The 14,194-nt window shown below is 33.2% G+C and overlaps 3 protein-coding genes across 3 annotated transcripts; 2 read left to right on the top strand and 1 right to left on the bottom strand.

The window, feature by feature from the left end:
• Positions 1 to 680: 680 nt before the first annotated feature.
• On the top strand, positions 681 to 1,780 carry LOC105953429 (mitogen-activated protein kinase kinase kinase 20). The gene has a single exon (XM_012977088.2). It carries the CDS (start codon positions 719 to 721, stop codon positions 1,778 to 1,780), a length of 1,062 nt encoding a protein of 353 aa, XP_012832542.2. The 5' UTR covers positions 681 to 718.
• A 919-nt stretch (positions 1,781 to 2,699) lies between these two features.
• Positions 2,700 to 5,289, top strand: LOC105953502 (thioredoxin-like protein AAED1, chloroplastic). The gene is made up of 7 exons (XM_012977170.2): positions 2,700 to 3,058; positions 3,777 to 3,823; positions 3,921 to 4,035; positions 4,511 to 4,555; positions 4,630 to 4,689; positions 4,796 to 4,885; positions 4,998 to 5,289. The coding sequence occupies exons 1-7, from the start codon at positions 2,930 to 2,932 to the stop codon at positions 5,121 to 5,123; spliced, it is 612 nt and encodes a 203-aa protein (XP_012832624.2). The 5' UTR covers positions 2,700 to 2,929; the 3' UTR covers positions 5,124 to 5,289.
• A 1,534-nt stretch (positions 5,290 to 6,823) lies between these two features.
• On the bottom strand, positions 6,824 to 8,283 carry LOC105953503 (receptor-like protein 44). The gene has a single exon (XM_012977171.2). It carries the CDS (start codon positions 7,938 to 7,940, stop codon positions 7,125 to 7,127), a length of 816 nt encoding a protein of 271 aa, XP_012832625.2. The 5' UTR covers positions 7,941 to 8,283; the 3' UTR covers positions 6,824 to 7,124.
• Between the last annotated feature and the right edge of the window lie 5,911 nt (positions 8,284 to 14,194).

The raw sequence follows: 14,194 nt of genomic DNA, 5'->3' as shown, positions 1-14,194 counted from the left end.
ACCGTGGCAAACTTTTTTTTTTTGTTACAGCCGTTTACCATGGAAAAACTTTTGTCACGCCCGTATTTGCCATGGATAAAATTTGTAATAAAATCATAGCAAAAAACCTTTTACTACGAATTTAATATCTTACCCTACATATTTTATAGGGCAAATTACGCCCACCCCTGCGATGGTCAAATTACGAAAACCCTCCTCCTGTTTGGGTAATTACAGCCACCCCTCAACTATGTATTATCTTACGAAAAGACCCCTCTATAGGTAAATCTAGGGTTGTTAATTCGCTAAAACCGAACCGAAATTTCAGTACACCAACATTTCATATCGTTTACCAAACTAAATATACGATTTGGTTCGGTAAATAACCTAATTACATAAATTTTATGTAAAAATATTTAAAAAGAAGGGTGGCTGTAATTACCCAAATAAAAGGTGTTTTTTCGTAATTTTGCCATACCTAGGGGTGGCCGTAATTTGCCCTATTTTATATCATGTTCTGTAAGAGTTTACAAAGAAGTTTTCTTGCACGAATAAGAGTTACAATTGATTAAGGACACATGCATGCATGGCAGTCACTAATTCTTTTATAAGATCTCGTACCACACCTGTTTATATAGGACTCCTATTTATTTGGGCACTAAATCTCTTTTCCAAGAACACACCAACTATATTCTCATAAACCCTACGTAAAACTTTCAGAAAAATCTCTCTTCTTTCCATGAAAATTTGCATTAATTTTGATACTATTGATGTAAAGAAGAACAAGAATTATGGAGATGGTGCTGCATGGATAAGGGGTCCATTGATCGGCAAAGGAAGTTTCGGGTCCGTTTATCGAGCCACTCTCAAGAAGAAGAGGAATCCCACGTCGAAATTATTGTACGGTCATCTTCCGTCAACAATGGCTGTGAAATCTTCGGAAGCTTCCGTTTCAAGCACACTCCGAAACGAGAGGGAGACCATGCGACACTTGAAGGGCTCTCCCTACTTAATCGAGTGCTTTGGCGATGAGACAACCATGGCCCGCCACGACGGTTCCCTATTGGCCTACAATCTCTTGTTGGAGTATTGCTCTGGCGGAAACCTAGCCCAAAGAATCAAGAAATCTCCGTCGGGTTTGCCTGAATCCGAGATTAGGGTTTACGCGAGATGTATCCTCAGAGGATTGGATCATATTCACCGCGCGGGGTACGTCCACTGTGATCTAAAGCCCGATAACATTTTGCTGACTAAGCCGTCTTTTAGGGCAAAGATTTGCGATTTCGGGTTGGCGAAGAGGGGAGGCGGTGGCGGGTGTTGTAGGAGGGGTACCACTATGTACATGTCGCCGGAGACGGTGGTGGATAATATACAGGAGGCGGCGTCGGATGTTTGGGCGGTCGGGTGCGTTGTGTTTAAGATGCTGACAGGGAAGCACGTGTGGGGCGGTGAGAAGGCGGATGAAATATTGAAGCAGATAGGTACGGAAGACGAATTGCCTAAAATTCCGGAGGGGACTAATATATCGGAGGAGGCGAAGGACTTCGTCAAGTGCTGTTTAGTTAGGGATTCGATTTTGAGGCCGAGTGCTCCAATGTTGTTGGATCATCCTTTTCTTGATGGTCTCGAAAACGATGACGTGGATGATGGTGTGGACTGGAGTGATGGTTTTGATGTTGATGTTGATGTTGATGATGTGGACGATGATGATTCGTCGTTTTTACATTGGTTCGAAAACGGCGTGGACGATGGGTGTGGTGGGTCCGGGACGGGTGATATTTTCTTCGATCAATCGAATTAGTTTATATATGTAATGAGAAAGAGTTGATTCCTAGACTAAGTTATCACGAGAAAGATGAATTTTCATGATTAATACTTAATATGATTGATTTATTCTTTAATTGATGAAAAATGTGTTTAGTCTACTTTTGTTATTATAAGTTAAAAGTCTTCTAAGTACATAATTATAAGAGATTAAATTATGAGCGAATTAGCAGTCTTCTAAGTACAGAGATTATTAAATTCTAAGCCGATCAGCTGATATTTGATATTTAATATAAATTGGATTCTAAGCCGATCAGCTGATATTTGATATTTAATATAAATTGGTTTCTACTGAATAAATTGGTTTCTACTGAATTTTTGACATGTGACACTCTTAAGTCTCAATTTTTAATAAATTAAGCTATTATAATTAGGGCTGATTATAATTAGGGTTAGAAGGTTTTAATAAATTACGCTGATTATAATTAAATTAGGGCTGGTTAGAAGGGTTATGAGTTAGTGTCAATCATCGTTTGGCATCCGATTCTTCTATTAAAACAGGTCATTCGGTCTAAGTTTGCGGTCATAGTTATAATTGACAGTGCTCCGTTCAGTAAAAAAACCAAAATTGACAAGGCTATGATAACTTTTGACAAAACAATTTGGGAAAAATACAGTTTTTATCAGTTTGTTTCGATTTCAGATTTGATCTTCCATATTAAAAAAAAAAAAAAAAAACACATTTACATCAATTTTTCGTTAAAACTAACAGAATTAAGCGTGTGACCCTCATTGCCTTAACTAACGGACTGGCGGACAAATTGACTAAAATGACCAAAAATGTTAAATTATTGGAACATGAGGGATCAAATGTGTTTTTTATGAACATAGTGGACCCAAGTGTGTAATCGACTGCAATTTCCCCAAAACAATTTATTAGCCCTAAATTGATCAAAAAGCGACGTCGTTTCTGAAGAAATCTGGCTCTTATTTCTTCTTCGGTGCTGAAAATTAGTCCCATTTCTTTGCTAGCATTAATGGCGAAAAGATAATATCTCCACGCTTTCACACTAATTAACCTCCCTACATATCTTTTTGTTCACAATCTTTTGCAATTCAAACCAATCCCATCAGTTTTTGAGCTCTTCTTCCAGTTAATCGCAGTCGACCATCGTCGTTTGTGCCGATGACGTCGTCCGCCGCCGCCGCCACCACCGTCGTGCCTGAAGACATCGCCGATTTGCTCGGGGAAGTTGGCATCTTCACCGCCGCCGGCGAGCCGGTGAAATTTAAGGAACTTTGGGATCAAAAGGAGGTATTGCTAGTTATTTATACTGTATAATTGTTTGTAACCCCCTTCTCTGCTATGGTGATATTGCTTTTTCGCCTGATTTCCTCAAATCTGTTTGGTGAATTATGATTCTTTTAATTGCAATATTTTTTTAAATTTCTTTTCTTTGGACATGTGAATTGTGAAATGAAATTCAACAAATTCGGCATATATTACCATTGAATTGATAGTCAATCCGATGACGATGCCATGAAAAGGTCTGAAGTTCGATGTTGATGTCGATGAATATTTTCTAGTGTTCTTAAGACTGATCTGAATTTCCGATTTCCGTCGATTCCGATCAGAATATTTTTATTTTTTATTTTGGAAGAATATTTTTCATTCCAAATTTCAAATTTCCGTTTTTTTGGAAGGGAATTGGATTACATTAGCTTACGATTTCCGATCCAATTTTAATTTCCGAAAAATATTTCCAAAAATATACACTATTTTAATTTTAATACTCGATGAAGCTTTTGTATGAGTTTAGCTTCCCCGATTCGGTCAATTCGGTTTACTAGACTTGCACTTTTTCACAGAGTAGTATTGAATATAGAAACAGTGTACATTCAATATAAAAAAAGATGGTAATGAAGGATAAATGGAAGTGTTTTTGCCATACAAACGAGATGTTTCGTTTTCTTTTTTAGCTTCATTTTCTCTTCTTAATTTCGGAACTTGACCGAAAAAATATTCTTTACAGGAAGTGGCTGTTGTTGCACTATTGAGACATTTTGGATGTTTTTGTAGGTAAATTACCGAAATCCCCTCATGACTTTTTCGTTTGTTAATAAATACTATGAGATTTTGTATTTATTTATTTAATTTTTTTATTTTATTTTTGTAGCTGGGAGCTTGCCTTAGCACTCAGAGAATCGAAGGAGAAATTCGACTCAGCCGGAGTGAAGCTAATTGCTGTTGGTATTGGTACCCCTGACAGAGCTCAAATTCTTGCTGAAAAAGTAAATAAATTATCCTTTTTTTTTTTCGGGGAAAAATACACTTTTGGTCCCTTAAGTTTACCTCAATTTTACATTTGGCAGTCCCTGTTCACAAAAAAAATAACAGATTTTGTCCCTCATGTTTCAAAAAAAAAATTAATATTTTTTATCCTTTCTATCAATTTTCCGTTAGTATTAATGGAATTAAGCATACCATCACTGTCTTAACTGACGGACTAATAGTAAATTGACGGAAAGGACCAAAGGAGTTCTATTGTCGAAACATGAGGGAGTAAATCTGGTTTTTTCGTGAAATAGAGGGACCAAATGTCAAATCGGGGGAAACTTGAGAGACGAAAAGTGTATTTTTCCCTTTTTTTTCTTTCTCGAGAAATCTAATAAAAAAATAAAAAGTCATATATAGTTTCCTCCTTATCCATTTTTTTTATAGCTATGGCTAAACTGATCTCTAATACCAATTATTTTGTGCCAACAGTTACCGTTTCCGTTGGATTCCCTCTACTGTGACCCTGATCATAAGGTCATTTCTTCATTTCATCATTTAATTTAGTCATAGAACTAAACTAATTTCGGACACCCTTTCTTGAATTTCAGGCGTACGATGTGTTGGGCTTGTTTTACGGGATTCGTCGTACACTTTTCAGCATAGCTAGTGTATGGTTCTACAACCTTTTAACGTAACTCGCAAGATAATTTTATTTATTATTTATATCGCATTTGCTTTACCTCGGATTTCTGTACTGTATTAACTGCAATACAGACCAAAGCTTTTTCGAGACAACTGAAGAACCCTGTGAAGAACTACACTATTAAAGCCACCCCAGATGATAAAAGTGGCGTCTTTCAACAGGTTTTTCGGGATTATCAATCTTCCTTATTCTTTTTTTTTTAAACCTTAATTTCGTGAAATAAACATGTTCTTAGCTTGTTGAATAATTCAATTTACTGGATTTGATTATTAGGGAGGGATGTTTGTGTTTAAAGGGAAGGAATTATTATACGCGAGAAAGGACGAAGGAAGCGGTGATCATGCACCGTTGGATGACATATTCAATATCGTAAGTCCATCGGTTGTATCTACTCATTAGGGAGTGGTTATTTGTATTTTGAGTCCACAAATTCTATTAATCTTGTATTCGTGATATGGATTCATATGCTCGATATAAATATTTCGTTTGGACAACAACAAAAATCGAATACTTGGAAATAAGTAATGTAAATTCATTTGGACCATAAAACCAGTTGATTTGTGTGTATGTTTGTGTTAATAAATTCTTCGTTTCCTTTTCTCTTCGTAAGCTTCTCAAACATGTAAGCAAATACATAGTTGAAGTGTGGTTGTACTTATCCAAACATAAGAGATTTTTGGCTTAATTCCACTTTGCACCCTTGAAATATACCATTTTGGCACTTTGCACCCTCGAAAAATAATAATAGCACTTTGCACCCTCAAAACACAATAAATCATTCACAATGCACCCTTAATTGAATAATAAAGGCAATTTCATTTTTCATTGGTGTTTTTATTTTCCGAGTACAAAATAAAAAAAAATTGTTATTTTCTTGAACTTCAAACCTAATTTCGAGCGGACAAAGTGCGAAAAAATAAAAATTACACCGGAGTATTAAAAAAAACTACATTTTCTTACAAAAGAAAAATAAAAAATAAGCTTTTATCACTAAATTATTCGATTAATGGATCTTTTATGTAACTGTTTAAAAATATTAGGTGAAAATATTTAGAAGGAAATATGATTTTCAGATAACTTGATAACGGAATAGCTGAATGATTTTTTTTCGTAAAATATTTTATTTTGATAAAAAATATAATTTTTAATTATGTTGATGAAATGTATTTTTATTCTTAAACTTTATAGTTTCAAAATGATTGATTTTTAAAAAAAATATTTGACATTTGGCGTTCTAAAAAAATATCACTAAAAATATTAAATTTATATTTTTTAGCTTTAAAAATTCATTTGGGGTGCATTATGCATGATTTATTGTATTTCGAGGGTGCAAAGTGCTATTAATTTATTTCGAGGGTGCAAAGTGCCAAAATGGTATATTTCAAGGGTGCAAAGTGGAATTAAGCCGAGATTTTTTCATAATTTGATATTCCTGAGGGGCTAACCGTAATTTACCCTCCAAATTATAATCCTTTTTTTTCTTTTTTCTTTTTTATTTTGTGTGTGGTAAGATCTTAAACAAAATGATCGAGACATAATTTTTATTCGAAAGAAATAGAAGAGAATTTAAAATACAGGGGGATAAACTTCAAGATAACATCGAGCCGGACAGCCGGTCGTCAAATATTAATTAATATTAATAATAATAATTAATAATTAACAATAGTATTATATTGTAGATAACAACACCTCACTACTCTTTTGAGTCAAAACTCGATTTAATTATATCTTTCCACCCCGTCAAGATTCATAATCCCGCCGATTTCCATTTAATATATCATTTTTTTAGAGATTAAATTCTGAACAGATGAGTCATTTTTTAAATATAAATCATATTTCACTAATTTTTTGATTGTGATACTTTTAAGTGTTAACTTTTAATAAATCACGTTGATTATAATCAGGTAGAGGAGTTACTGCTTATGCCGGTTGTTTTTTTTTTTTGTGTTTTTTTTTCAATTATTAGAATCTTAATTATATTTTTATTTAAACTATATAACGTGTCAATCATCCTGTGGCATCCGATTTTCCTATTAAAACAGGTCATCTGATCTAAATTTGCATCCTTTCTTTAGACATAAAACTTTAAAAGAAATGAATTTATGTTACTCCAAACCCACAATTCAACTCATTCTATCAATTATATACACATTTTTTTTACCAAACAGTAACTATTGTCAAGAAAATTACCAAATAAAAATAAAAATAAAATCAAACCACTCATACAGAGCTAAATACTAAAGCTAACCATCTATAAAAGAATTCCAATTAAAAAAAAAAGGGTGAAATTAAAAGAAAAAAGAAAAAAGAAAACACACACACACACACACCTGAAAATTACAGTTGATTTTTTCCGATCGATTTTCAATCGGATTGTCAAAAAAAAGAATGGCGATCAATTCAATAATCAGGCATGAGCTGACTGATTTTGCCTTCGTGTTCGTTCTCCGATTTCGGCTCCGAAACTCTCAGCCAGACGCACACCGCCGCGAAGCTGAGGATCAAGCTCACAAGCCCGCTGCCGAGCCCGATTCCGACGATCGCCATTACGGACAAGCCTTTACTCTTCATCGGCGGCAAAGGGTACCCGTACAGATCCTTGTTCCCCTCGTACGAACTCGCATTGAACCGGGGCAAGTTCCCGCTCCGGTTCCCCAGCGAACCGGGTATGGGTCCGGACAGCTTGTTACTCGACACATCGAAAACCGAAAGCCGGACCAAAAGCCCGAGCTGCTGCGGAATCGGGCCGGACAGCTGGTTCTCGTGGAGATCGACGACGTTCAGGTACGCGCACAGCGCCAATTGGCTGGGGATTTCGCCGGAGAGGCGGTTGGAGGAGAGATTCAGTACGGCTAGATTCACCAGGTACTGTAAATCCGGCGGAATTTGGCCGGAGATGGAGTTGGACGAGAGGTCTAGGGATTGCAAATTCGTGCAATTGGATAAAAATGGAGAGATTGTGCCTTTTAGAGAGAGATTGGGGAGGGAGAGTTTGTAGATTCGGCCATTGTTGCAGGTGGCGCCTTCGAGGAAGGAGGTGAAACCCTGGCAAGGGTTAGCGAAGGTGGCCTTCGTCCAGTTCTGGAGGTTCTGCAATGGATCAATCAACGATTGGCTGAGTCCGGTGAGGCACTGCTCGTCGTTGGGATCCGCCGCCGCGGAGAAAATCAGCACCGCCGCGGCCAGCAGGTGGCGGCGGCCCCAAAAAAAACCCATCCTCCTAGCACATAAAAAAGGAAATTAAATAGAATCAATCAAATCTGTTTCTCTCTCTAGATTAGCGCTTTCTCTCTTTGTGGCAGGAGGAATTGAATTGTTACTAGAGGTGGTAACTAATTAGTACTGTTTCAGTGGTTTGGATACTGTTTGTCGTCGAGGTGCGCATGTTAGCATGGTACGAATCCATGGCGGAGGAATGCTAGTAGGGCTACTATATAGGTTGGATTTGGGTCTGTTTTAGAGAGAGAAAGTTGAGGAGAGAGAGAGAGAGGAGAGAGGGGGGAAAAAGTGGTCATAGTAGTGTTTGGGGTTTGGTGAAAATGAAAGTAATTGACACGAGTGTGTGAGAGAGAGTGGTGCAATCAGGCGTGTGGGTGAAGATGGTGACTACACGCATTCGGGTCTCGAGGGTAGTCTCGGTATTTACGAACAACCTTCAAAATTAGTAAAAGAATGTTAAAATATTCTAGACGACCACCCCTAAGTTACGGTCAAATTATTAAGAAAAAAAACGATCTTGTTTGGTTAATTGAAGCTACATCTCCTTTTCAATATTTTTACATAAAATTCATGTAATTCGATTATTTATCGAACCAAATTGTATATTCAGTTCGGTAAATGGCATGGAATATTGGCGTACCGAAACTTTGGTTCGATTTTACCGATTTAACATCCCTAAATTTACTTCTGAAGGGGGTTTTTCGTAAGATAATGCATAATTGAGCGGTGGCTATAATTACCCAAATAGCATGGGGTTTTCGTAATTTGACCATAATTCAGGAATGGTAGGGAAATATGTATTATATGTGTATAAGTGTATAATAAAAATTTAGATTTATGGCAAAATTCATTAGGTTATAATATGGCATCAATCAAAATTTATGAACCTTGAATTTTAAAGAAAAGTATATTAACTACTCGATAGTTGACGAAATGCTCGTTCGAACTCGGTTATTCAACGTATCAAAGTACATGAGAACATATTTTTTCGTTAGACAAAATTATAATTTCAAACGACGCTGGCTGAACTATAATTTGACATTTAGTTCAATAAAAATTAAATTAGATTATATGATACTAAAATCAACTCTATAATGCAATTATTTTTATGACTCTGATGTTTCTAGCTTCACCCGATTAAATTCGAATGTAATCACATTCTCTGGATACCTAAATTTGAAATTGCGGTAAAGAAAAAAAAAAAACATTTTTTTTAAAGCTCGTGCATTGAGTTACACATAGTATTTATGTATCTATTTAACAATAATCATAGTATTAATATTATTATTTTAACAATAATTATAGTGTGCATGAGAGCCAATAGGGAAATTGGCATGTGATACGAGGCAGTGCCACTTGTTCTTTCGGTGGGTTTTATTTTATTTATAAATTCTAACATCCTGAAATTCTGCAACGAGGTATATACAACAAACACTATTCCCAATTTCAATTTTCAACCTCGATTTAATTTATTGCATCTCAATGCAAAATCCAACAAGTTTTAAAAGATTAAAAAAATTGAACCTTATATTTCTTGTTGGAATTTTTCTCTGAACAATGACAGTCGAATTTCTCTATAGTACAAATATTTTTTATGCGGTCATTACTCTGCTTTTTTTTTTTTTAATTAATTAATTGTTTTTTTATTATTATTATCTATAATGACATGCTACACTTAAATCAAAATAATTATAATGATTAGATTAGAATTATCTAGTGTAATTTGATGTTTTAATTGGTATATGCAAATGAATAAACAATAACAACAAAATGTAATGTAAAATAGGTTCAATTACGTCCAATTGGTATGTACAAATGAATAAACAATAACAAAAAATGTAATGTAAAATAGGTTAAATTACGTCCAGTCATTGATGTAAAGTCAAATTAAAAAAAAAAAACTATATTTTTTTGGATAATTACAATCAAACTCTTCAACTATAAATCGTATTGCACGTTCATTTTACAGTATCAAATTTAATGGAATCTTCTAGATTATGTGAAATTTAGAATATTCTGTAAAAGATTACCCGAAATTCAGAAGATTCCGTAAAATTTGACGTTGTAAAGATGGACGTGTACATAGTTGTAATTATCCAAAAAATAAGGATTTTTTTTTTTTTGTAATTTAATATTAGCGAGGTAGCCATAATTGACCCTTGAAATATTACACAATCGTGTTAGGGAAAAAAACCAAAAGAGAGAAAGGAAGAAATAATATATGCTGTTAAAGATGGTGACAATATTGAGCATGCGTGAACAAGTAATAATGATAATTTATTAATATGTAAAATTTATATATGATGGAAAATAATTATGTGTCCTTACAATATATATTTTTTTTTTTTTTGAGAAAAAAATCACTTGTATTATTAGACAATATTCGTCAAATAGAAGGGGATAAAAAATCCTTCCTTACAAGTATGGCCATATCGAGTAACAACGGTGTGGACCAAGCAATATCCCGAACGTTTAACCTTACAATATGAATTAAAGTATGTTAACAAAAGTAATTCAAATATCAATAATTATGATTTTGTGATCAAATTATTACTCAATACGTGCCATTTCATTTATCTTTAAAAAAAACTCATAATTTTGTGACCAATTTTATACTTAAGAGTTAATACGAGATTAATAAATCAAGAAAACAAAGTAATACTATAGACAAAGAAAGCTGCAGACAACAATTTTGGTCAATTTTGCCCTATACTCATTTTGCCTCATAATTCATCATACACCACATTTCAAGTGGTCCATAAAATTATATAAAGAATATTTTTTAGTAATTTTCTCGTTTTCCTAGTTTGATTAAGTTTTTTCGTTTTTTTAGTATAAATAGTTGCTCTAGAATTTATTTTTCGGCATCTTCAATTATCAATAAAATTTCGGAGTTTTCTTTCAATTATCTGGTAGACTCCAGAGTTTGTGTCCTATAGGATTAATTCGTAGAAATTAATTCTTTACTGATGCAGAGGTCTTTACTGATGCAGAGGTGGCGGAGTCGGAATTGTATGGCCGTATGGGGCCAAGTTTTTCCGAATCGGAACAACGAGGGGAGTCAAACTCACCGTTACATTGTGATGTGCGATGGATTTTGGCGTTTCGAGGTCGTTTAGGTCTTCAAAACGACATTTTTGCTATTTTAGGAAAATTTTAAATAATTCATAATTAATTCTAGAAAATTCGGATTTAAATTCCGCAAGTTGGGATGTTTCCAATTTTATGTATTCTATTAGGTTTAGAAGTTATTTCGTTTTTTTTTTTTGCCTTTTTTTGGTAATTTTCTCGTTTTCCTAGTTTGATTAGATTTTTTCGTTTTCTTTAGTATAAATAGTTGCTCTATGGTTTATTTTTCGGCATCTTCAATTATCAATAAAATTTCGGAGTTTTCTCTCAATTATTGTTGGATTCCAGAGTTTTCGTGTTCTATAAGATTAATTTGTAGAAATTAATTTTTTATCGTGCTTCCGTTTTGCGTCAATTTTAATTTTACTTTTTATGAAAACATATAAATATATGAATAAAAAATTGGATTAATATTGCCATAGCTGAGTAAACTGAAAGCAACAAAAAATGAGCATGCATGGATGAAGATAGACCAACATTCTGTAGGGGGGCTAAACCCTAATTCAAACAAAACAAAGGGCTCTTATGTCATATGGGTCACTTGAATAAGAAGCTTCTTTAATTTGTTTCAGTGGAGCCATCAAAATGTTTTCTGGTTTCATTATCCTTCTTTTTTTAATTCCACTCTATTTTAATTAGTGTTTATTGCACATTAGGCCCTCCTGGATTCACCAGCGGAGCCCGTATTTTAAGTTCGCGGGGCTAAATGTTTCCTTTTATGGAGAAACAATAATGCTAATTATACACGGATTTTTTGGATGGGCAATGGTCCACTCTGGTCCTATGTTGGCTCCGCCGTTACTTGTTTTTGTATGAAAATGTCAAAAAAAGTTCAAAATCATCGGTTATTTTCATCAATAACGTTTTGCAATTGGAAAATCAAGTTTCTTAGATCTTACACCATATATAATTTTATATCATAAATATACACATAATCACGCACATACATGTGGATGTGTATAAAAGTGTGTAATTGACAACACACGTCTCTATGGTCACCACGTGTGAGTGAGTTCGAATAAACGATAAGAAATTATAAATTAGAGAGTTGTGAGCTAAAAAAAGTAAGATATATATGGGGGGTGTATGCTAATAAAAATAACTATAGGACCTCTTTAGCAGTTTCAAAATAACATGAAGGAGCATTTTCCAATTAACTTCTTTAGTTCATCACCATATATATATAAGGACAAAATGCACTTCACCCCCTTAAAAAATCAACTTTTTGCACTTTCCCCCCTGAAAATATACAAAAGAGACACTGCCCCTTCAAAATCCAAAATAGTGAGCACATTGCCCCAGAATCAACTTTTGTCCATAATTTAATAATTCAAACTACCTAAAACACACAGTACACACAAATTCAAACATTATCAATTGAATAATTCAAACTAATTACCCACTAAAGCTTTAGTAAATGTTCGAAAAATAAATAAAGACAAATAATAATCATCAACAATCGATGGAGAAGAGCTAGCCTAATTCGCGAATCCAGTTTCGCGTAGAAATGGATAAAAATATTACCTTTAATGAATCTTTTGACCGGTCGATGAAGAAGAGATGGCCGCTGATTCGATTTGATTTTGAAAAGAAGAACCCTAAGTTGGCGGATTCAATTTGGAGAGATTGTCGCTGCTGGATTTGAGTTTTGGGTAAAAGAAAACTCTAGGTTTCCCTAATTCGATTTGAGGAGAAAGGCGTTGATAAAAAATGGAATATAAGTGGGAAAATAAAAAATAAAAAAATAAAAAATAAAAAATAAATATAAAATGACATTTAAATGTAAATGACGAAATTACCCTGCCGCATTATTGAAATCCGGCGAAGTTCTGAACGGAATACATTTTCGGGGCAAACTGCTCCTAGTTTTATATTTTGAAGGGGGAAAGTCTCTTTTATATATTTTCAGGGGGGAAAGTGCAAAAAGTTGATTTTTTAAGGGGGTGAAGTGCATTTTGTCCTATATATAATATATATTTATAAAAAAAAAAAATTATATACATATAAGCTGGTCCCAGAGACAAGATAATATGTCAGTCACGTCAATACAATTTTTTATTTTTTATTTTTTATTATTTTTTTCTGAATTTAATTTGTGGATTATATGATGTCAATTAAAATGCAATTTTTTTAGTGAATGAGTGTGATGAGGAATTGAGTAAGACACATGTTTGTTGGTCTTCCTCTGTAGAAACAGCAGTCAACCGATTATTGCCCATCGATTCAATAGATATTTTATTTTCATTTGTGGTCTAAGGACATCCTCAAATGCTATGGCCCACAATTTTTTTTTTAATTATTATTATTATTATTATTATTATTATTATTATTATTATTATTATTATTATTATTATTATTATTATTATTATTATTATTATTATTATTATTATTATTATTATTATTATTATTATTATTATTATTATTATTTATTATTATTATTATTATTATTATTATTATTATTATTATTATTATTATTATTATTATTATTATTATTATTATTATTATTATTATTATTATTATTATTATTATTATTATTATTATTATTATTATTATTATTATTATTATTATTATTATTATTATTAGTAAGGATTTTTGCTTTGAGAATTTTTTATATGATGTATTCGGATCTATGTAACACAGACATGGAAATGGCACTACGTGGAAATGGGAAAACGAACAGGGGAACGCCATGTCCAAAAAATGGGGATACGAAAGCTTGGGGGAAATGTATAAATATTAAAAGTGTATGGGTATATTTATAAATAAAATTTTATTTATATATTTTTATACAAATATATTCAAAATAAATTTTACTATCAACTATCAGTTTACTATTGATCATTAAACCATGTAAAATAATTAGGGAAGCAACCAAAATATTTAAATATCTACTATTCAACTAACCAATAAAAAACTGCAAAATAGCCCATAAAGTATCCGACAGGTGTGCTCGAGTATCGGACACGAAACATGTCCGAAACACGGAAACGTTATGAAGTTAAAGTTTCCGTGCTGGATAGATTGGGGCATAAAACAAAGGAAAACAAATATATTTATACTTTTGAGTTTAACATGCAATCTAATTAGTTCTATCAAATACAATTATAAAAAAAAAAAAGTAA

This window comes from Erythranthe guttata, chromosome 12, assembly GCF_056151865.1.
Source record: "Erythranthe guttata isolate IM_541 chromosome 12, IM_541, whole genome shotgun sequence".
Classification (NCBI taxonomy): Eukaryota; Viridiplantae; Streptophyta; class Magnoliopsida; order Lamiales; family Phrymaceae; genus Erythranthe; species Erythranthe guttata.
The sequence above is the reverse complement of the archived record's forward strand: the minus strand, read 5'-3'. Positions and strand labels throughout refer to the sequence as shown.

What these genes read in the sequence shown, in the direction of transcription:
- LOC105953429 (XM_012977088.2), top strand. Translation starts at nt 719, where the DNA reads ATGAAAATTTGCATTAATTTTGATACTATTGATGTAAAGAAGAACAAG.
- LOC105953502 (XM_012977170.2), top strand. Translation starts at nt 2,930, where the DNA reads ATGACGTCGTCCGCCGCCGCCGCCACCACCGTCGTGCCTGAAGACATC. An exon ending in AACTTTGGGATCAAAAGGAG is followed by an intron (nt 3,059 to 3,776) that starts GTATTGCTAGTT and finishes TATTCTTTACAG; the next exon opens with GAAGTGGCTGTTGTTGCACT. An exon ending in AAAGTGGCGTCTTTCAACAG is followed by an intron (nt 4,886 to 4,997) that starts GTTTTTCGGGAT and finishes TTTGATTATTAG; the next exon opens with GGAGGGATGTTTGTGTTTAA.
- LOC105953503 (XM_012977171.2), bottom strand. Translation starts at nt 7,940, where the DNA reads ATGGGTTTTTTTTGGGGCCGCCGCCACCTGCTGGCCGCGGCGGTGCTG.